This window comes from Hippoglossus hippoglossus, chromosome 3, assembly GCF_009819705.1.
Source record: "Hippoglossus hippoglossus isolate fHipHip1 chromosome 3, fHipHip1.pri, whole genome shotgun sequence".
Taxonomy (NCBI): domain Eukaryota; kingdom Metazoa; phylum Chordata; class Actinopteri; order Pleuronectiformes; family Pleuronectidae; genus Hippoglossus; species Hippoglossus hippoglossus.
In genome coordinates, this window is record NC_047153.1 from 1,679,796 (window position 1) to 1,701,337 (window position 21,542).

A 21,542-nucleotide genomic window follows, 5' to 3' on the forward strand; every position below is an offset into this window, starting at 1 on the left:
TCCTGACTGGACTGTATATTCGCCGTGTTGAGTGATTGATTAAAACTGGTTTTCTGTTTCTTTACCTTGTTGATGAGCGTCATGGTGAACATGAGCAGCTCAGTGTCGGAGCCGTTTCTCTCCTCCAGAACCTCCATCACATAACTCCACGACTTCACACCTACAACACACACAAATATATATATTCACGTTTCATATCCTGCAATGTCACATGATTACAAGTTTCACTGCAGGTCAACACTGTGTGTGTGTGTGTGTGTGTGTGTGTGTGTGTGTGTGTGTACCTCTGCGTGTGTCCACCGTGTTCACAGCGTTGATCAGCAGAGGACTGTTGGACTCTGAATATTCCACAAACACGATGAGAAGCTTCAGAGACGTTTTCACCACCAGACGAGACTGAGGAGAAACATGTTCACTTATTGTCCAGCAGGTGGCGTCACAGCTTCAACACACCGACTCATCCTGCATCTTCGTCACTGCTGCTTCAAACTGTAAAACTTTAAAACTGTTCATCTTCTCTGACTTTTTAAATAATCCTGATCTGACGGAGCCAGAGTGATTAAAAGCAGAGGACAGACTCACCAGACTTCCTGTCAGAGTGTAGAGCCACTGAACCGTCTCGTTGTGGTTTATCACTCCATTCATCCCGTCCACAAAGAGCATGATCTGACTGAGAGCTGACCACACACACAGACACACAATGACACACAGTTAAAGACAGCTACACACAGACATGGGTCCTTTTCTCATCTGAGAGTCTGAAGCTTCATGTGTTTGTTCCAGAGTTTCATTAGATCTGGTTCGTTCTGGTTTCACGTTGTAATTTAGGGACTAAAGAATTTAGTCTGTCATACGTACGTCCTGCCGTCATCATCTACGTGGGCGGAGTCTACCTGTACTTGACTCTGATTGGTTTGTAGACATGCGTGAGTTGGGCATGTGTTTGTCACATGTTTTGGACGCTTGTCAGATGCCTGTTGGACATTTGCTGGTCGTGTTGGATGCGTGATAGTCCCGTATTGGTTGTGTGTTGGACGTGTTTGACATATGTTGGAAGCACGATGGTCAAGTATTAGTCGTGTGTTGCACATGTGCTGGACGCGTGCTGGACACGTGTTGGACGCGTGTTGGACGCGTGCTGGACGTGTGCTTTGGGTGTAGCAGCCCTTTAATCCTCAGCTGTCTCAGGGACTCTCACCTCTCAGGATGTAGTTCTGATAGTTGTGGTCGGCCTCGGCTCCAACTTGAATGAAACATGTCAAACCTTCAGACGCCACGAACTCTGGAACCAGGTCTTTATCATCCTGAGAGGAGAAGAGACACGTCGGTCAAACACATCAGCTCTACACTTTCAACCAGGTCACGGTTAGGAAACACGTTGTGGGAACAAGGGAAAGGTGGATTGATTCCAGAGGACTGATCATTAACCTCTGAAGGGATGTGCAGGTGCTGATGTGTTGTTGTGATGTCATTGTGGGTTTTACCTGGAAAAGCTGTTTGAGAGAGAACAGAGAGCGTCTGAGCTCTGGACCCTGAGAGTTGTACAGTTTCTCTGAAACACATAAGAACAGGAAACAGGAAGTCACCTCAAGTCCACTCATTCATTCCAGACGAGCGGAGGAGAGAAACAAACAGAATCAGAGAAACCTGCTGCTGCTGTAAATTCACTCAGTCTCAGATTAAACACAACAGATCGGACGATTTCAGCTTTTCTCAATCTAATGATGATCAACACTTTAAACTGTACAAAGATCCAGCTCTGAGTTTACAGTTTGTCCTGCAGGTGGCGCTAGAGCAAAGATCATAGTGTGATCTGAGATGGTCACAAGGTCACAGTGACCTGACGTCTGACAGCATCATGTTAAGTTTTATAATTCTGTTAACATCACATTAACAAACATGTTGTGTGAATCTGGTTCAATGCGTTCGGCTTCATTTTAAACTGGATCTCAAACAATCTCATCAGCTGAGGATCATCTACAGGTGTGGACACACAGGTTGACACCAGGTGGAGACAGAGAGCTGTGACATGTCCTACGGTGGCCTGGACGGGGACGACTGTGGCTTCTACAACCGCTGTCACATTCCGGACACTCCTGCGGGTTCTGCTGAGTGTGTGTGATTGTGTGTGTCCTCGTTTTTGTTACTTTTGTTATTCCTTCAGGACGTTTTCCAGGATAAACACTGACCTTGTCAACAGGCAGTGGACCTCCTGGGGCCCACAGCCTGGTGCTTATGGTTAAAGTTAGAGGGAGTCATGACTTGTTAGGGTTAAAGGGAAAGTTCACAGAAGTTTCAGAGGTGAACAGTGTTGCAGCCAAATCAAATTGAGGCATTTTATGTTTTTTTGCTGTAGTTTTTTTTACGCTTAAAGAAGTGGTCAGCAGTTTGTATTGGATTTGGCTGCAACGCTGTTCACCCCTGAAACTCCAATAGTGTTTTGTGAACTCTTCACACTTCACACTTCACCCCCCCACCCCCCTCCATCAGCAAAATGGTGAATAGATGACAAGTGAACCATCCCTTTCTGGTTTTGGTTGGAAGTTAATGCAAAGTCTGAATAATGAGAGCTGCCCAAGCGTGTGTGTGTGTGTGTGTGTGTGTGTGTGTGTGTGTGTGTGTGTGTGTGTGTGTGTGTGTGTGTATGGTTTAAACTACTTCACCACTAACACAACTACCAGAGAAACACTCGCAGTGACACACGTGTTGTGTTGACACATGAAAATGAATCAGGCAACTTTAAGAACATGACTCAGTCAACGTTTGGTCTCAGACGCAGCTACTTCCTGTTTATTTGGATTTGAGCTGGAATCATCGAGAATCTTCCAGCAAGCTTCGACCGGAGGAGGGAAACTGTGCTGACGTCCAATCAGAGGCTGAGAATATATAAACAATTTAAAGGGAAAGACCACATCAAACAGCTCATGAGAAAATCAACCCGTGATACAAATCAAAGCAGACAGTCACACACACACACACACACACACACACACACACACACACACACACACACACACACACACACACACACACACACACACACACACACACACACACACACACACACACACACACACACACACACACACACAAAATGTAACAGCAAATCATGGTTGTCATGGCAACCTAAAAAATAAATGAGGCCCTGTTCCTCTCCTTTGCTGCCAGCAAAATAGCCATCCCATAATAACAGTCTCATCTCTTTGGACCGCACACTCTTCATCATCATCATCACCCGCAGCTTGACCTCAGCTAACCTCTGAGCTGACGACGTCCTGAACCTGCCTGACCTCTGACCTCTGACCCAGCCCTCGACCACACATCACATTCAAACACTTCAACCTTCACTAAAAAGACAAGGATCATTTCAAGTGATAAAATAAAAGCATCAACCCTCAGTGTCACTCTGTTATCTGTGTTTCCATGACGTTACGATCAGCTGCTTTCAGTCTGGTGTGGAACTGACTGAGTAAATATTTCACAGGACGATGACACAGAATCAGTGAATGTCCTCGTCAGCACAATTTCAAGAGACAAAGGCCGATCTTCAGATTCACGTTATTGTGTATCTCTGTTGTTGCAGGCATTTTTTTTTTGTGACGTCTCCACTGAGAGAAACACTGAAACCACAGACTCCACGTTTCTTCTGGAAATATTCCTCTGGTCTGCTGCATCGCTGGAAACTTTAGGATTCAAAGCGCAGCAGTGAGTGTGGAGGCTCCCGCAGGTTTAAGAGGTGTCATCACTTCAAATTACTCGGTGGGAGAAACTGCGACCTGTCATTTCAAACTAAATTACTACCGAACAGATGAGAGATGGACAGTTTGTGATATTTCCACAGTCACAGAGAGAGACTACAGAGAGAAAACACACAGAGAGTTTAACAAGGAGCTAAATGAAACCGAGGCGGACGCAGACAGCAGCTCGGGGACGAGCCGAGACACCGAGGGACAAAGAGCGGCTGTGTTTCACATCAGTCATACAAGAAAAAAGCTCTGGACCATAAGAGATGGAGCTGAATGGAAAACAATCCATCCCAGAATATTTCACCACTGTTCACATGTGTCACCACAGAAGCTGAATGTGGATTCACAGCACTAAAAATAAATGATGACATCACAGTTTTCTTGTTTCCCCACAAGGTCCAACGCTGAGTCAGAGACAGATTTCCTCAGTTACACGTTAGAAAGATGTTGAATCTAAATCAACCTCATTTCAGATCCGATCAGTAAAAGTTTCCATCCACACCAACACCTGAAAACGTGACCATACACTGGTCATGTGACTAATAAGAACCAATCAGGAAGAGAAGTCTCTGAATATGGACGCCAGGCGAAAATCATAGCAACAGTGATGTGGACATCAGTGTGGACGGAGCCCGAGTGTTGTGGTCAACGCGTCTCTTTGAGTTTTGACTGTTGTTCGGACAAACTGAAGACGTCGCTCTGAACTCTGGGAAACTGACATTTTAAAAACAAGAACGATAACAATACAAAACTATAAATATAAACACATGTTTTTAAAACTCGGGTGAATGGCTGAGTCCACAACTTTAACTGTGTCCATCTTCTGGGGACAGCGACTGCGACCAGGACAAAACAAAAGTTATTTTCCTGAATCATCTGTCGATTGAATTCATTTTCTTTCCACTCACTGATCTAATAATCATTTCAGCTCCAGAGCACTGATGGGTGTCTGGACAAATGACACTGCCACATACAGTGGGGGTCAAAAGGGGCCCCGACCTCCAACGACATGATTTGCCCCGGGGCCCCTCAGGAGGAGAATCCAGCCTTTCCCCGGTGCCTGTGATTCACCTCCTGACAGAAGCTTCATGGTGGGAGGCACCGAACTGTTGTTTCCTCTCTGAGCTCGAGTCATCCGCAGACTTTGACCCAAGATAGACGCCGGCCAAACGCAGCAACAGCTGAGAGGATTGAGGAGGGAACGTCCCTGGATCACAAACACACACCAGCTGAGAGTGTGAAATTCCTCCCTCTTGACACACACACACACACACACACACACACACACACACACACACACACACACACACACACACACACACACACACACACACACACACACACACACACACACACACACACACACACACACACACACACAGGTATGTGTATGTGAAGGCTGGAGGAGTCGTGTTGCATTCATGTTCAGTCAGTCATCCTGTTAATAAGAGCTTTGTCGAAAATAACATCGCGCTCACATTTCAGACGTTAATAAACGGACACGTCAAACTTATTTTAAGTTCTGACGATCAAAGTTGCAGCAGGACGTCTGTTCCTGAAGACGACACGACGCTCGAGGGGTAGTCGACAGTTAGAATAGACATCCAATCATCTCAGGATTCATCCGTCATTATTCTTTTTTAGTTTTAAAACTGGATGAAACAGTAAAGTCAACCAGAGCAGCAGCGAAACTAACTGATCGGCTGATTAATCTGATTGTGACATAACACAAGTCGTAGCTGTGACTGTGGACGATGCTTCAGATGTCTTCAGAAGTTCTGACGACCGAGATGAATGTTTCTTTAACATTATGATGTCACAGGGATGGAGAGAGAGAGAGAGAGAGAGAGAGAGAGAGAGAGAGAGAGAGAGAGAGAGAGACAGAGAGAGAGAGAGAGAGAGATGGACAGAGACACAGAGAGAGAGAGAGAGAGAGAGAGAGAGAGAGAGAGAGAGAGAGAGACAGAGACACAGAGAGAGAGAGAGAGAGAGAGAGAGAGAGAGAGAGAGATGGACAGAGACACAGAGAGAGAGAGAGAGAGAGAGAGAGAGAGATGGACAGAGACACAGAGAGAGAGAGAGAGAGAGAGAGAGAGAGAGAGAGAGAGATGGACAGAAGGACAGAGAGAGGGAAGGATGCTTGTGTTTGTCCTGCAGACAGGAAGTGACCCAGATAAACTCTGTGGTATTTCCTGTTTGTGCCATTGTTGCTAATTTGACTCTGAAACTGAGCTGAGAACATTATTTAGAGAAACAGCTCAGAACCCCCACTGTGCTGCTGGGACGACGTCTCCACGCCGTGTGGCTGTCAGCCATGATTGTAGTTTTCTGTCTGCTGCTGAACAACGTTTCTCTGAGAGCTGAGAAGAACCAAGACGTGAGGTTCGAGACAGAAACACTGCGACTGCCGGTCAGTGAACGCATCATTAGCTTCACTGCGCTGTGTTTACATTCCTGTCAGATCGTGGGAGGCAAACTTTTCCTGATCTGTTTTACTTGTGAAGGTGGATAAGATGGTTCTGGTTTCTGCTGAATCTGAACCTGCTGCAGGTGACACATCAGTGCTTTGCTCAAGGGCCCCGGGCTGATGTTGGAAACCAAGCCCAACTACGCCTGGCACCTGCACCCATTGGACGGTACTAGCTGTCAATCACACCGTTCATTTTTATACACAGGCTGTGACAGGTCTAAGGTCTAACACTAACACACACACACACACACACACACACACACACACACACACACACACACACACACACACACACACACACACACACACACACACACACACACACACACACACACACACACACACACACAGGTGAGATCTGATCACATGATCACAGGAGACACACTCAGGATGGATGATGATGTCAGATGTGACCAGAGTCGACTGACGTCCCTGAACGTTAGTTTGACCCTGATGGCAGCGGAGGAGAGAGAGGTTGTGATTTCACCTCTTCTCTGTCCCTCACAACAAAGCGCCGCCTCAGAGGAGGAAGCATGTTGGGAAATCCCCTCCGCAGCAGGAAGGGCTGGGTCATGCCAGGCAGCGCGGGGGAGGAGGAGAAGTGCTGCAGCAGGAACTCTGGGAAATGTTCAGTGTTTCTCAGGAAAGGTTCAACTCACGAAGTGAAAGTCACTGATCTCCTGCACGTCTGAACATGTTCACGTCTGTGATGAAGTTCAGCTCTACACTCAGATCTTGTAAGTGTGTGTGTTTGTGTGCGTGTGTGGGGGGGGGGGGTCGTCATCACTGACACTGTGTGATGAGTCCCTGTAACTTCCTGTCACTCAGAGATGGGGGGGTGGGGGTCACTGAGGTCAAAGGTAAGACTCAGAGTCGTGTGAAGGACGAGTGTGAGAACAGGTTTAATTCTGAAACTGATGATGTCGCTGCAGGAAACAGATCCGTCAGAAAGAGCTTCAACATAAAACAGTTCAGATTTAACCTCATTAAGTTTTCAGGACGTGTGGTTAACGAACAGCAGCCCCCCCCAGGACGCGTCTCTTTTCAGGAAACTTCCTCACATTGTTTCAAACCCTTAAAGGAACTAAACGTCAAGAATGACTGAAATCCTGCCTGGTCCTGTTGTGTCCAGCGGCTGTAAACACACACAGACACACAAACAGACACACAACATGACACAAGACTGACATCTGAGGTTTGGTCTGCAAGGATCCCAGCAGCAGAGACACTGAGCAGAGGGACGAGCTGAACGCTCACACACACTTCATCACTTATGAGGACATTATCTCTACTTCACTCTAACTTTAACCATAGTTACAACCTACATTAACATAAACTAACCTCAACTAACCTCAACTAACCAGTGTTTCTCTTAGAAAGACTCTTTGTACCCAGTTTTCAAAAGAGAAGATTTCCTGAACAATGGCGGTTCTGTCCTGATCTCCCCGTTCACTGTCTCTGTATAGAAACATGAGGCCGTCCAGCAGAGCAGATGTTCTAACAGATGTTCAAAGGTTCAGAGAACAGCTCCCTCCAGTCTGACCTCAGGTCAGAGGTCACAGTGAGCAGAGCTTCACTGATACAATATCTGTCCTGACTGAACAGAGGAGAAGTAAGAGCCGAGGATGAAACAACACGAGATTTAATATATGACTGAGCTGAATGGAAGAACAGCAGGAATCAGATTTCATCCTCTTCATCAGTAACGTGCTGCTGCAGGACGAGTCCTGACAAGAGCAACAACAGAAACATGATCCACTTCTCTGTCATGTATCTTTCTGTGGAACAACAGGAGCAAAAGTCCAAAACTTAATGATCCCAAAGAAACCAACAGTTATTGTAACATGTGCAGAATGTAAACAACACTACATTGAGGCTGTGACCACATGACAACTACTTTGCAGTTGGTTGCTTAGTTACAGAAAATAATACGACTGAGGAACAGCGATGGTGAAAAGGAAGAGACGAGATCTTTTTTTTGTTGGAGCAACGACGAATGAGGAGGAGAACGTGGGCGTCTGCGTCATTGTTTACAACAACCTCTGTTTCTGTTTGTCCAGAATCAAACACAACCCCGGAGTTTTCAAACTAAGACAAGACCAGCAGCGTTTACACCAACGTCACGCCACCACAGCTCAGTGTCAGGTGACGTTTCAGAAACCTTCAGGGAACGTTTTCACTGTTAAATCTGATCACCATGAGCTTTATCTTTATTTTCTGAACAGACGCGACACTGTGTTTTTCTGAGAAGCTGCTCGATCTGAGGAAAACCTGCAGCTGACTGAGAAACACGTCACTGTGGTGAGAGACTGGACAGAGAGAAGGAAAGAAGAGAGAGAGTCTCCTGACCGAGAGTTTCCCCTGACTCATCACCGCTGTGCTGCAGGAGGGACGAGCTGGTGGAAAGAAGAAATAGGAGGAGATAATTACCGAGGATGGAGTGAACACGAACAGAGAGCTGAGTCCTCAGGATCAGAATCGGCTTCTTTCCTTTTCTGTGGAAAAATCAAATGAGAGACAGTGAGAGTCTGTGGAGAGAAACTGGTTCAACCTCAGCGACACTGAGAAGGTCTCAGGCTACATTCACACAAAGTCGTACACCAACATACACTGGTGTAAAAACACTGCTGGAATAACATCTGGTCTCCTCCACGTGTAAACAGTTGTATTATTGTAAAAGACAGAATGTAACTGGACAGCAGCTGTTAGCAAAGACAACAGGATCCGTGACTCTTGGAATTGATTCTCCGTGTTGTTTCTACTCTGGGAGCTGAGGCTGATGCTGGTTGTTTTCTTCTGGGAGGACGTCATGTGACAGGAGCCTGACGAATCAGTGAAGGCTACGTTGTGACTAACTGTCGACGTTTAGAACGTTCACTGTAAATAAAGATGGACGACACATTTATTTAACATCCACTTTGATTTTTTTGTTTGGTCCACGTCCCATCTACTAACAAGGAGGAGGTGGGGTTCATGACCTATACAGGGTGATCAATAGATGTCATCATCATCATCATCATCATCATCATCATCAGTGACTGAGCCTCTCTGAACTGATCCCAGAACAGTTTCCTCGTAAACCTACAGACTGAGTCCTGCTGGGATCAGAGTCTGGAAAGAAGGACGGAATGGAGGTATGGAAAGAATGATAGAGAGAGGGGGGCAGAGGGAGAGAGAGAGGAGGAAGGAGGGAGAGAAAGACAGAAAGAGAGAAAGAGAGACAGAGAGAGAGGAGGGAGAGAGAGAGACAGAGAGAGAGAGAGAGAGAGAGAGAGAGAGACAGAGAGAGGGAGAGAGAGAGAGAGGGGGAAGGAGGGAGAGAAAGACAGAAAGAGAGAAAGAGAGAGAGAGAGGAGGAAGGAGGGAGAGAGAGACAGAAAGAGAGAAAGAGAGACAGAGAGAGAGAGAGAGAGAGAGAGGGAGAGAGAGAGACAGAGAGACAGAGAGAGAGGAGGGAGAGAGAGAGACAGAGAGAGGGAAGGAGGGAGAGAGAGAGAGAGAAAGAAAGTAAGAGTTTGTGTTTGTCTAAGGATAAAGAAGGAACAATTATGAGATTTTTTTAGTCAACATTACACACACACACACACACACACAAAGCAACACACACAGTTTCCAGTTCCCTTTCCAATGACGTGTTCACCACATTTATAAACCCTGTAGATATTTACAGCTGCCAGAGACTCAGCTGGGAACACACACACACACACACACACACACACACACACACACACACACACACACACACACACACACACACACACACACACACACACACACACACACACACACACACACACACACACACACACGTTGGTCCATCTTTAACCCTGATTCTAACCTGAACCGTCAAACTGCTCTGCTTGTTGCTGTGGACAAAATGTCCTCACATTCATAGGAAGACATGTTCTCACACACCCCTGCTGGTTGTCACTATGACGTCACAGCCAATGAAGTGTGTCACATGTGTGAGTGTGGTCGAGCAGCATTTTCTTCTTCACGGCCTTTTCAGAAGCTGCTGATGAACATCACCAATGTGTCCGGTGGGGGGGGGGGGTTGTGTGTCTGTGTGTGTCTGTGTGTGTGTGTGTGTGTGTCCGGCTCATGTTGGTGGACTAAGTGTTTGTCACTGTTTAACTGAATCCACTTTATAAACGGAACATTGTGTTTTCATGACTCAGCAACAGTCACCGTGATTAGCTGCAGTTTCGTCACAGGCTAATGTGACGTATGTGAATCTAATTGTTTGATTTTCAGGTCGCTGACGTTAAACCACAGCAGAAGTCGAGGAGGTTAAAGGTGTGTTGAGTGAAGGAAACGTTGGAAAAGACTTTGCAACTTAGTCAAGATAAGGACGAGGACGAGGACGACGCCGCTGGAGGAAACGTCCAGAGCCCAAACTCTTCCTCTTGTGCTTCTTCTCTCTTCCCTTGCTCTGGTTGTATTTCTGAGTGGTGACACGTTAAGAAGAAGACTGCACAGTCCCTGCGTGTCGACATCACAGTTGTCTCACACATCGTCTAATCTGTCAAAAACCTGGCCACTTTAACTGGTTGATGTGACGAAGGTTCCGCCTCTTCATCGTCTCCACACTCACCTGGTGTTTCCTCTCTGCACAGGAAGTGACGTCTTTACACATTTCAGACTTTTGTTTTACGCACGTTTGATGCTTGAATAAAAACACGAGAATGAGACAAACTGTTCTTACTTCACGTCTTCGTAGAAACTCTCCAGCTCGTATTTCTGCTCCGACAACGACAAGTCCAGGTCCAGATAGTTTCCATTAGTAGACAACTGAAGAGTGCACTCCTCCAACTGAGAGACAGAGACAGAGACAGACACAGAGAGAGACAGTTAATCTATGTAAACTGAGTGTGTGTGTTATATTTTACCTTCATAATAAAGAGACTGAATGAAATAAATGCAGAGTCCCAGTTTAAAACAGTGAAGCTGATCCGATAATGATCCACAGAATAAACAGCTGCTGTGAGGAAACATAAACAGAAGCTCCAGAACCTGTTGGACTGAAGAGCTCAATATTTCTACATCAAATAAGAGCCATGAATGCACCATCACACCCGCTCACGTATAGAGACATCACATGTTAAACCTGACACCTGAAGTGATCCACACTCAAATACACACAGGTCACATGTCATCACGGCGTCCTCACACTAAAAACATCAACATTAAGTTCCACTCTCTCTGATTTCTTACTGGATTTCTGTTTGTTGTGGATAATGAAGAGATCAGGAAGTGATGTCACACTGCATCTTAACACATTTGTTTTCACATCTGTGTTCAGTTGTAAAAACACCGTGTGACGTGATCTCTGCTCTGATGACACACGTTGATGAATCAGATGTGTCAGTCAGTGTACCCGGCATTTTAATAAGGAATTCTACTGTGAACAGAGGAAGGTGGCGTCACGGTGCTTTAATCACAGGTTGAGGTCAGTAATGGCTCTGGACTCCGAGCTGGTGTTCCTCTTTATTCAGCAGTTAGTTTTCACCTGTCGAGTCTATCTGTCTTTAAATAAAGATTCAAATGAGATCAGTAGGTTCTTTCCTGTTGGACTTTAGAGATTGAGTCTGACTGTGTATCTTCTGATGAATGATTTATAATATGATTCATATTATTATTATTGGACCATTGATTATGATGTGTCAGTAAAACAAGAGGTGACTTTGTTGGTAGAACTACTCGACCTGCACGTACGCACGATGGAGATATCCAGTGTGAAAGCACCGCGGTCTGGCAGTAAGGAAGAATGACCACATACTGTTTGAGGACTCTACTGAACTCTGGAAAATGTCCAGATATTAGGCAGCAGCAGGTTGTTGGGTCCGACTCGTTCACACCAACAGGAACATGTGGGAACATCCAGGCGAGGGGCGGAGCCTGTAGAGCAGCAGGAGGCCGGACATGACGTATAAACTCTGCTGTGGAAAGATCAGTGTTGTTGTTTACAGCTCATCCACACCGGCGTCGGCCCTCAGCACCAAAAGATCTGGAACCTCCTCGTGTTTCCAAGTTGACGTCTTCGTCTTCTACGTGTACGGCTCCTCTTCTTCATCCTGAGATATTTGTGTTCTTCCAGTTTCACGTCCGTCACGAGTTAGAAACCTCATCAACACGTCCACTCGCTCTCTGGGAAGCTTCCACACATTGTCCTGCTGTTTCCTCACATGGACTCACTGCAGGTTCCAGAAAATGGACTCCAACATTTGCGTTCTCACATGCAGAACCTCCAGAACATTTCAGGAACATGTCCAGACTTCAGTTCATGTCTGAAAAAGCAGCTCAGGATTCCTTGTTGATGTGAGATGAGCAGCAACAAACAAACAGTGTCAGACTGTGAGTTCAGTGATTTATTTCTGTAGTGCCTCTGGGCCTGGCAGGCCAAGCGTCGTGTGGCTGTGAGTCATGGTGAGGTATGAAAGTGGAAACAAGGCCAGAGAACGATTGACTCCAATGTTGATGTGAGCTCAGTGCGTAGGCGTACCTGCAGAGTGGCATTCTTACACACACACACACACACACACACACACACACACACAGTGACCAACACATGACATCACCTCCATGTTATGAGCCAATGATGTCACGTGGAGCAATGTGGTTCATTCACGAAAAAACTTTTCCCAAACTTTTATCAAACAGAAAACAAACTAAGTTTACACTTGTTTCTATTCACGTTCTCAACTATGCTAAAAGATTCCCCCGTACCGTCTTTGTGCTAAGCTAGGCTAACAGATTTCCTCAGCTTGCAGTCTTTGTGCTAAGCTAGGCTAACAGATTTCCTCAGCTTGCAGTCTTTGTGCTAAGCTAGGCTAACAGTTTCCTCCTCAGAACAGGATGCTGTTTATATCTCAGTGTCTCTGCTGCTCCCCACGTGCAGAAGGAAAAGCCTGTTCAGCTCTTATCAACACTCGGTTGTTAGTGTTACATCCGTCCGTCCGTCCATCCTCCTTATCTCATATTTACAGGTCCCACCCTCTTCCTCCGCTCGGCCCACACCAGCCAATGACGGGGGAGAACTAGTCCTGAGAAGCAGGGACGCTGCAGGAGACTTCGTGTGGAGAATCAAGTCTCCGCATTGATCCTATCACATCATCCACAGAGGAGGCCGCGGCTGCAGGTCGAGCCCCGGGGCATGGTGGGAACAATTAGGGTTTGGTGCAGGAATGTAATCTAGTGGGACCGCCGCTCGCTGGTCTTTATCTGATGCTGCTGATTCCAGCGGCCTCCGAACGCCTCGCAGCCTGACGTTTGTCTCACTGCGCTGAAGAATCTCAAGCTTCTGCTCAAACACGTCTTAATAAGAGAGATCAATTACAGTGTTGTCAGAGATCGACAGGTCGCAGCAGAAACACAAACTGCTGAGTCATCATCAGAAAAACAGACTGTGACTTTATCTCTTTGCACTTTAGCCTGAGTGAAGTGAAAAATGACTGAGTCACTGAAACATGGAGCAGCCTTCACTTCCTGTTGGGAAAACTGGACTTCCTGCAGCAGCGTCCTCAGAGAACCAACACAAAGGAAACTGCAGGACATTTTATTACTCCGGACTTTAAATGTTGTACTGCTGCAATGCTGCTGTACTTGTAATCGAGTATTTCCATGTACTCTACTTTATACTTGTACTCCACTACATCACCGGACTACAGAACCTGAGTAAAACTGCATCGGACCAACAACCAGCAAGTACCAAACACGATAAGAACACGGTTCAGTCCTCAGACCTGCGGACTCCAGAGTCGAGACCTTCAAACCTTCAGAACTTCAAACCTAAGACCTTCAGAACTCCAGAGTCTATACACTTAGGCTTAAGACCTTCAGACCAGCAGATCCTCTCAAGTCTAGACCTTCAGACCTAAGTCTTTTTGGACCTTCAGACCAGGAGATCCTTTCAAGTCTAGACCTTCAGACCTAAGTCTTTTAAGACCTTCAGACCAGCAGATCCTCTCAAGTCTAGACCTTCAGACCTTAGACCTTTAGACATTAAGATCCTCTAGAGTCCAGACCTTCCGATCTTGAGTTAAAACATAATGAAGCATTTGGGAACTCTGTCATCATTACTTTGCTTCAGATGTGATGTTCGACCCCTTCACCTCAAAAGACGAGAATGGGAATTGAAGTTATTGATAACATCACAAAAAGCCTCATTATCAATGAATCTAATTTTATTTTCTCAACTTTAGGCCATAAAACAAGCAGAAGGTTCTAAACGTTTTATGTAAGGGCTGAATAATTGTGACATATCAACAAAACGTCCTGTTACTCATGAATACGACATCAGACTGTTTCTCTGAATCACTCAACTGATTGAGAGTCTTTCAATCCTAATCCGGCTCTTTAAAAAAACTTCCCCTGGTAAATCCTGACAATCTTTGGGAGGTTGAATATTTCCGATTGCAACTGTAGAGTCCTCCAGAGCCAAGAGGACTCTCGAGTCTCGACCTTGAGACCCAAGAACTATACACCTTCAGACCTTCAGTCCCCAGAGCTGCAGACCTTCTAGAGTCTAGACCTTTAGTGTTTAATGTAATACAACGATGGTGTCCTTGTTCTAAAAGTTCCTCTATCTCTTGTAACTTGAGCATCAGGGACAAAATCACCCGAAGTGTCCCCCACAGGCCCCCAGCAGGTCCTCCAAACACCTATAGCAGACCACACAGACACCCCCCCCCCCTGGAAACTTTAGCTCCTCAGTGTTTGGTTGTGTTGCTGGTTGTGTTGCTGTTTGTGTATCAGGTGAAAATGAAGAATGTGGCTCCACCAACATTCAGGTCCCTGTCCTCAGAGTCCAGACCTGACAGGACCGTGGGGACATGTCCAAGATACAAAATAAAACAATCTCAATTATCATCGCAGTATAATTTGTATCAACAAAACTATAAGTCAAGTTCAATTTAGCGTATATTGATATGACGCTTGTGTATTGTGTAAACACAGAGGAGGTTCAAACCTTCACTCGGGAGCAAACATCTGAACTGAAATAACAATGAGACATTTAATGTGATAATCATCAACTGAACATTTTCATCTTGATATAACCCTCAAATTCTTGTAACACTTTTCCATTTGCTGCTGCACAAGATGTTTCATTTCAGGTTTAACTTGTTTATGTTCTATCATATTTATATTCTATTCATAATGAATCTTAATCAGGTGCTTCAAGCCTGAAATGTCCCTGTCCTCAGGTTATTAAATGAACAGTAAATGTCTCTACCTGCTGTATTCAAACGGTAGAAACCAAAGCAAAGACATTATTAGATTGATCTCAAATTAAAATGTAAGAATAAATAATAACTTCTCTACTCGAAGGAGTCAGCGATGATAAATTCATAAGTCTGATGTTTAACTGGAGTTTGGTGTCGGGCAGAAGAAAACGAGTCGAACTTCAGCGGTTGTTTCCTTCATGTTATTTAAAGTTCTGTCATTTAACCTCGGTTCTATTCTCGGTTCTATTCTCGGTTCGGTTCTCGGTTCGGTTCTCGGTTCTGTCGGCCTGGATGAAGCCCAGGACGGTGACCCTCCTCCCGGCAGGTACCTCCGTGTGTGACCCACCTTCAGCGGCGCCTCCAGCAGCTTGTGGATCCCGGGGAGCTGCTCGCTGAGCGGCAGGTTCTCCTCCACCTTCACGGTCGGAGGTCTCCGAGGTTCGGGGAAGTTTGTGCAGATGAACGGGTCCGAGTCCTCCAGGAACTGGACCCGGCAGACGATGGAGGCCATGGCCGAGAGACCGCAACCCAGCGGCGGCGAGCAGAGTGAGAGCGGCTCGGTGCGGAGGTTCGAGATCCACCGAGACAAACCGTCAAGTGAGCGGGGACAGAGGACGTACACACATCCGCTACTGCCTTTCAAAATAAGACAGAGGATGTACACACACATCCGGTACTGCCTTTCAAAATAAACAGTTCTAAATGAATTTCAAACAAGCGACAGAAAACTCACTTATTGATGATTATTGATAACAATAAAAAAGGACAATAATAATCTGTAGGTTTAGCTTTAGTTCTTTGGTCGGGTTGAATTGTTCTTGCATTACATCTGGATTTATCTTGTTTTACTTCTTTCTGTCTAATATCATGAATAGTTTGTTTTATTATTTATGTGCTTTTGTGTGATATGTCTGTGTCTGAATCCGCTTGTGTTTTTGATTTCTTTTTAAATGTTTTCTTTATTGTGTTGCCTCACATTGCTTTACATTTCTGTCTTGATTTATTAATTGTGTGTTTCTGAGTATGTACATCATGTGTCTTTATGTGATTAGTATCAACCCATAAATGAACTGCAGATGAAAGTCAGCCTGTGACACTAAATGTAGCCTACAAGTTAAATAATGAGCTTTTTTTCATTTTGAGTTTACATGACATTTACATTTCCATAAAAACAAACATAAAAACTCTGAATTAAATACATTAAAACCCCTTGAAGGTTAAAGTTCTTTCTGCCTGCACACAGGTGTAACGAGTTCTCCGGCTCAGGTCGAGTAGCTGGAGGAATAATGATCTGCACAACTTTATGTTCACATCTCACACCAGTAAATCAATGTCTGAATAGTCATGTGCACATGTAAAAAATTCAGTTGATGTTACAGACATTTATTCTGACAAATGTACAAACACACTGAGACGAACATGAGAATAAACCAGTTTTTTGCAGGAGAATCAGGAAACTGAAAATCTACAAAGATTCTCTTAAAAACTGGAGATGACTTAAACGTTGTAACATGAAATAAAAAGAATGAGGAGAGGAAACGCTGCTGCAAAATAAAGGAAATGAAAGAACTTTTTCATTCACGTGAACAGGAAACGTCTCAGCTCAGTTGTTCAACACCAGTCATCACTGGGACTGGAAGATTATCAGTTCACATCCTGAAGGTGGACGTGGTTCCTCCTGGAAAAGAACATTAGTGACAGGTTTAGTTTCTGGAATTCATACAGAACATTTAGTTAAATAATCAAACAAATATTTAAGGAACATGATTGATGAATTATCGACTATTCACTAATTAAACTTTGTGTATATCTTTTATTTTGAAGGGAATATGACGGAACATCCGGCTGGATGGAGGATGACTTGATGGTGGACGTTCCGGTGGTGACGTCATGTGACATCAGCAGTGAACAGGTGAATGTGAGCGTGATCTCAGGTAACAACACATGAAGAAGAAACCTGCTGTGGAGCAGCAGCGCACTCTGGTGGCTTGGTCACTGCACTGCAGCAGTTTACTGATGTGGAGACACAGCTGGAGACACATCTGTCTGAGGCAGAAACTGGGAATAAAGATGGACGACACGTCTCCACTTCCTCAAATTATACAGAAATGAAACTAAAACATCTCCGATATGAACGCTGCCGTCGTTGGAGTCTGTGCAGCAGCGACCAGGGGATGGAGCAGACTCAGCTGCCAATCAGGAGTCAGTGTCAGCTGTCAATCATCACGTCTCAGCCCGTTTTTATATCATCAAATAACTAATTTAAACCAAACTGATCAGAAACACTTGAACAAACATCAGAGAGATAAGACCTGAAATGACAGGAACCATTTTTTACAAACACTTATTTAACATCTGCTTTGAGTTTTTAATGAACCGTTCAAAGAGGTAATGGTTTACGTTGTTAATCGACCGTAGAACGTTTGTCGTCCGTAGCTTTGTTGCTAGGCGACAGCTTTGAGGGCGGGACAAGCTGGGGACGCAATAGGAAGACGAGACCATCTCATTTCGACGTTATGCGTAGACCGAGTCCTCCGAAGGATGCGGTCGCTGAATCGAGACACAGCTCATTCAGGAAAACCACTGTAGAAATGGAAACATACAAAAAAAACTTAAAAAGCTGGATGTCATTTGTGGATTTGATTTATTAAAATGAAGTTTGTCATATTGAATCAGACATAGGTGTGTTTCCTCTCAGTGAAAATGAAGTGTGATCTGACTGTTAAAGCTTCATCGTGTCTTTCAGCAGATTCTGTGGAGCGTCTCATCTCATCAATCTGCCTTCACTCCAAACACTGTCTGTGGAATGTTCTACTCTAATAATCACCTGTAGTGAAACGGTTCCTGTGCAAACAGAAGAAGAACAGACGTGTCCTCTGATGATTCCCTGTGATCGACTCTCAGACCTTCAGTCGTCTGAGGCCTCAGCGTGACTCTGTTTATTTGTGTCAGGGTATCGTGTATTTTAGAAATTGTTCCTTAGGGTTAAATTCAAACCAATTTCCAGTGTAGATCCAGGAGGTTGTTTAGACTCCTGTCAGAAACGACCCTCGAACCTCCTGCTGACCTGAGAGCAACAGTTTGACTTTGACCACGAGAAGAAAACAACCATTTTACTGCAGCTCAATCAATTTAAACATGAATCACATTAAATCGTTTTATCCTCAAACATTTAAATTCCTTTATCTTTTTACAGATTTTGCAGTGAATCGTTTTTTCATCGTTAACATTTTGTTTCTCTGAAGTTTGACCTGAGTTTCTCCTTCCTGTGTGTGTGTGTGTGTGTGTGTGTGTGTGTGTGTGTGGGTGTGTGTGGGTGTGTGTGTGTGTGTGTGTGTGTGTGTGTGTGTGGTTGTGTGTTTTCAAATGGAAAACGTTTGTACCATGAACATATTTGAGTTAGCACCAATGGAACAGTTTGTGTTTGATCCAGCAGGTGGTGCTGTTTCTCTATATTTGGAGTCTGGACTGTTGCAGCAGGATTGCATAAGAAAAGTGATGAAACAAGCTGAAACACACACACACACACACACACACACACACACACACACACACACACACACACACACACACACACACACACACACTTGTGTCTCACGACTTCAGAAGACATAACATTAACTTACAATGATTGCCTGGACTTACTTTAATCTTATATTTATTACAAATCTATTTACGAACCCTGAACATAACCTAAACTTTAGAGGGACTTTTTGTCTTTTATATTTATAAAATGAATAGTCCCCACAATGTGACTCAGTAAACAGATTCAGTTTCCCACCATATGAGTCATACCTGGACCACACACACACACACACACACACACACACACACACACACACGCACACACATTATTGGTTGTTTTCCTCTTGTTGCCAATCAATCAATCAATCATGGTGACAGTGAGCAGTGACACATCAGGCCACACCCACCATGCTCTCAGCAGCCAATCGGTTACCCTGGCGACCACATCAGTCAACCGATGCAGAAGTAAACAAACTCTGTCTCTCCTGCTGTTGAGTTTTAATCAGTTATATTTATGTATTTTAATACGTTTTATATGAAACCTGGGAGTCTGTGCTGAGATCGAACTGTAACTCCGCCCCTCGTCTTCAGGGGGAGCTGCTCCGTCACATGATGTCGACCCATCGCTGACCTCTGACCTCTGACCTCTGAGGTGAAAACTGGGTGTGAATTAAAAGCTGGAGCAGTTTGTGTGATTTTCTTTTGGCTCTGCAGCCTGAAGTGACTCGATGATTCATGGCGTTTCAGCGGTGCTGCTGCGAGCCATGGTTGCCACGGTTACTGGTTCTGAATCCGTCCCAGAGTTTTGACAGCGTGAACGTTTGCAGCTGTTTTCATTTGGCCGTCCTCGCTTTCGTGCGCTGAGCTCCACCCGGCTGGACTGTAACTCACACTGAGACTCCACCAGTTTAACCACAGCCCGTGAACTGGTGACCACACGCTCCGTCGGGAGACGCCACGGTTTCACTGTCGCTTTCTATAAACTCACATGTTCATCACACGTCTCACTCACACGTCTTTCCATCAGTTTAAGCGTGTTTTTATTTCCTCTGGTCAGCATCAGCATCGAGTGTCCTAGAGTGTGACCTCGTTTCCTCCACCACTTTGAGATGTCTCCTTCAGGCAGGAGAGGTACTGAGGTATAAGGTCGGATTCATCCAAATGTTCTGCTGCTCATTTCCATCAGTAGGTGGCGCTGATTCCCCAGTCAGTTGTGATGATACCACTGCAGAAGAAGAGATGAACGTAACACTATGTTTGAACGCTGTCTCCTCATTGGTCCACACATGATGACGTTTAGGTCATGTGATTTCTGTACGACATCATTTATCGTCTGAATCTGTTAGGCTGCAAAAGAGCAGGTGTAGGAGAGGAGACGAGGAGGTAAGGGTGGAGGAGAGGAAGTAAGGGCGCAGTCACAGAAAGTTTGACTCCACACGAAGCAACGCTGCGACTTTACTCGCTCCAGGAAGTGAATGTTTTATTCTCGTTCGTTCCCAGTGGAAATGAACGAGAAGCGAAGGTTCAGGCACTGAAACGTTAATGTGTGACCAGGCCTCATGACAGACAGGAGGAGGTCAGGAAGGAAACCAACAGGAAATCAGAACGTCTCGTTTCAGCTCAGCTTTCCTTGACTACTCGGTCTTCAGAGGCCACGCCTTCGTACAACGAGTTCTCTGAAGGATGTGTTCCCAGAAACATCTAGTGAGCATTAGGAGGTCGGGGGTCAGAGGTCACAGCACCGACACAACTGATTGGATGATTAAAGTATGTGGAACCGTTTCCATCCAGCTTCACGAATCTCCATCATCAGCAGTTTTAACGATATCACCCCGAGAGCGCGACTCATCGACAGCAACGCGCCGGCCGTTTCACAACCGCTACAGAGAAGACGAAAATACACAGAGATCAGATAAACGGACGGAGCAGCGTTATGCAAGCTCTGCTGAGCTGAGAGGGGAGGACAGGACGATGATGGACGGCCTGCAAACTCTGCACAGACCCCCCCTCGCTCCTAATGACCACCACCGCCTCACCCACAGAGGCCATTCACAGTTCTAACAGATCAGCTCCTGTTCTTTCAAAATAAAAGCAGCTGAATTGACTGTGATCAGCTCGTGTTTGCTGTGAACTCAGTGATGTAAAGAAAAGCGTCACTGGATCACGTGACACGGAAGGAAACTTAAAAAGATCAAGTTTCTACATGAAGTTCTGCAGAATCTGATTTCTCTGATTCCATGGATTTCTGAAGCCGGAAAGACACGAAACACAAAACATCTCGGTTTTCCATTAAGTGTGAGTGTCACTGCATGCCACTGTCATACCTGTGTGTGTGTGTGTGTGTGTGTGTGTGTGTGTGTGTGTGTGTGTGTGTGTGTGTGTGTGTGTGTGTGTGTGTGTGTGTGTGTGTGTGTGTGTGTGTGTGTGTGTGTGCATCACTGTTGGAATTTCCAGTATCTGTGTGACTGACAGATGCTTTAGAACCTGCTGCTGCTGAACCATAGAGAACTATTTTTCCACCGTGACATTGTGGAGCGTTCACACCTCTGTGTCTGATCAGATCTGGTCCAACCTGCA

At 45.3% G+C, this 21,542-nt stretch overlaps 1 protein-coding gene across 7 annotated transcripts in view; it reads right to left on the reverse strand.

Annotated features, from left to right (window-relative positions):
• fhod1 (formin homology 2 domain containing 1) overlaps positions 1–16,046 on the reverse strand; it is a 28,439-nt gene extending 12,393 nt beyond the window's left edge. For 3 of the 7 annotated variants that reach the window (XM_034615128.1, XM_034615107.1, XM_034615098.1), the window contains exons 1-8: positions 15,787–16,045; positions 10,922–11,028; positions 8,647–8,711; positions 1,485–1,552; positions 1,199–1,304; positions 583–677; positions 285–396; positions 66–160 (exon numbers count right to left, since the gene is read on the reverse strand). In XM_034615128.1, coding sequence (XP_034471019.1) covers positions 66–160; positions 285–396; positions 583–677; positions 1,199–1,304; positions 1,485–1,552; positions 8,647–8,711; positions 10,922–11,028; positions 15,787–15,951 — 813 coding nt within the window. In that variant the 5' untranslated portion in view covers positions 15,952–16,045. Of the gene's footprint in view, positions 1–65; positions 161–284; positions 397–582; positions 678–1,198; positions 1,305–1,484; positions 1,553–8,646; positions 8,712–10,921; positions 11,029–15,786 lie in introns of all 7 variants that reach the window. The other 4 variants (XM_034615148.1, XM_034615137.1, XM_034615118.1 and 1 more) reach the window with 2 other exon arrangements.
• Between the last annotated feature and the right edge of the window lie 5,496 nt (positions 16,047–21,542).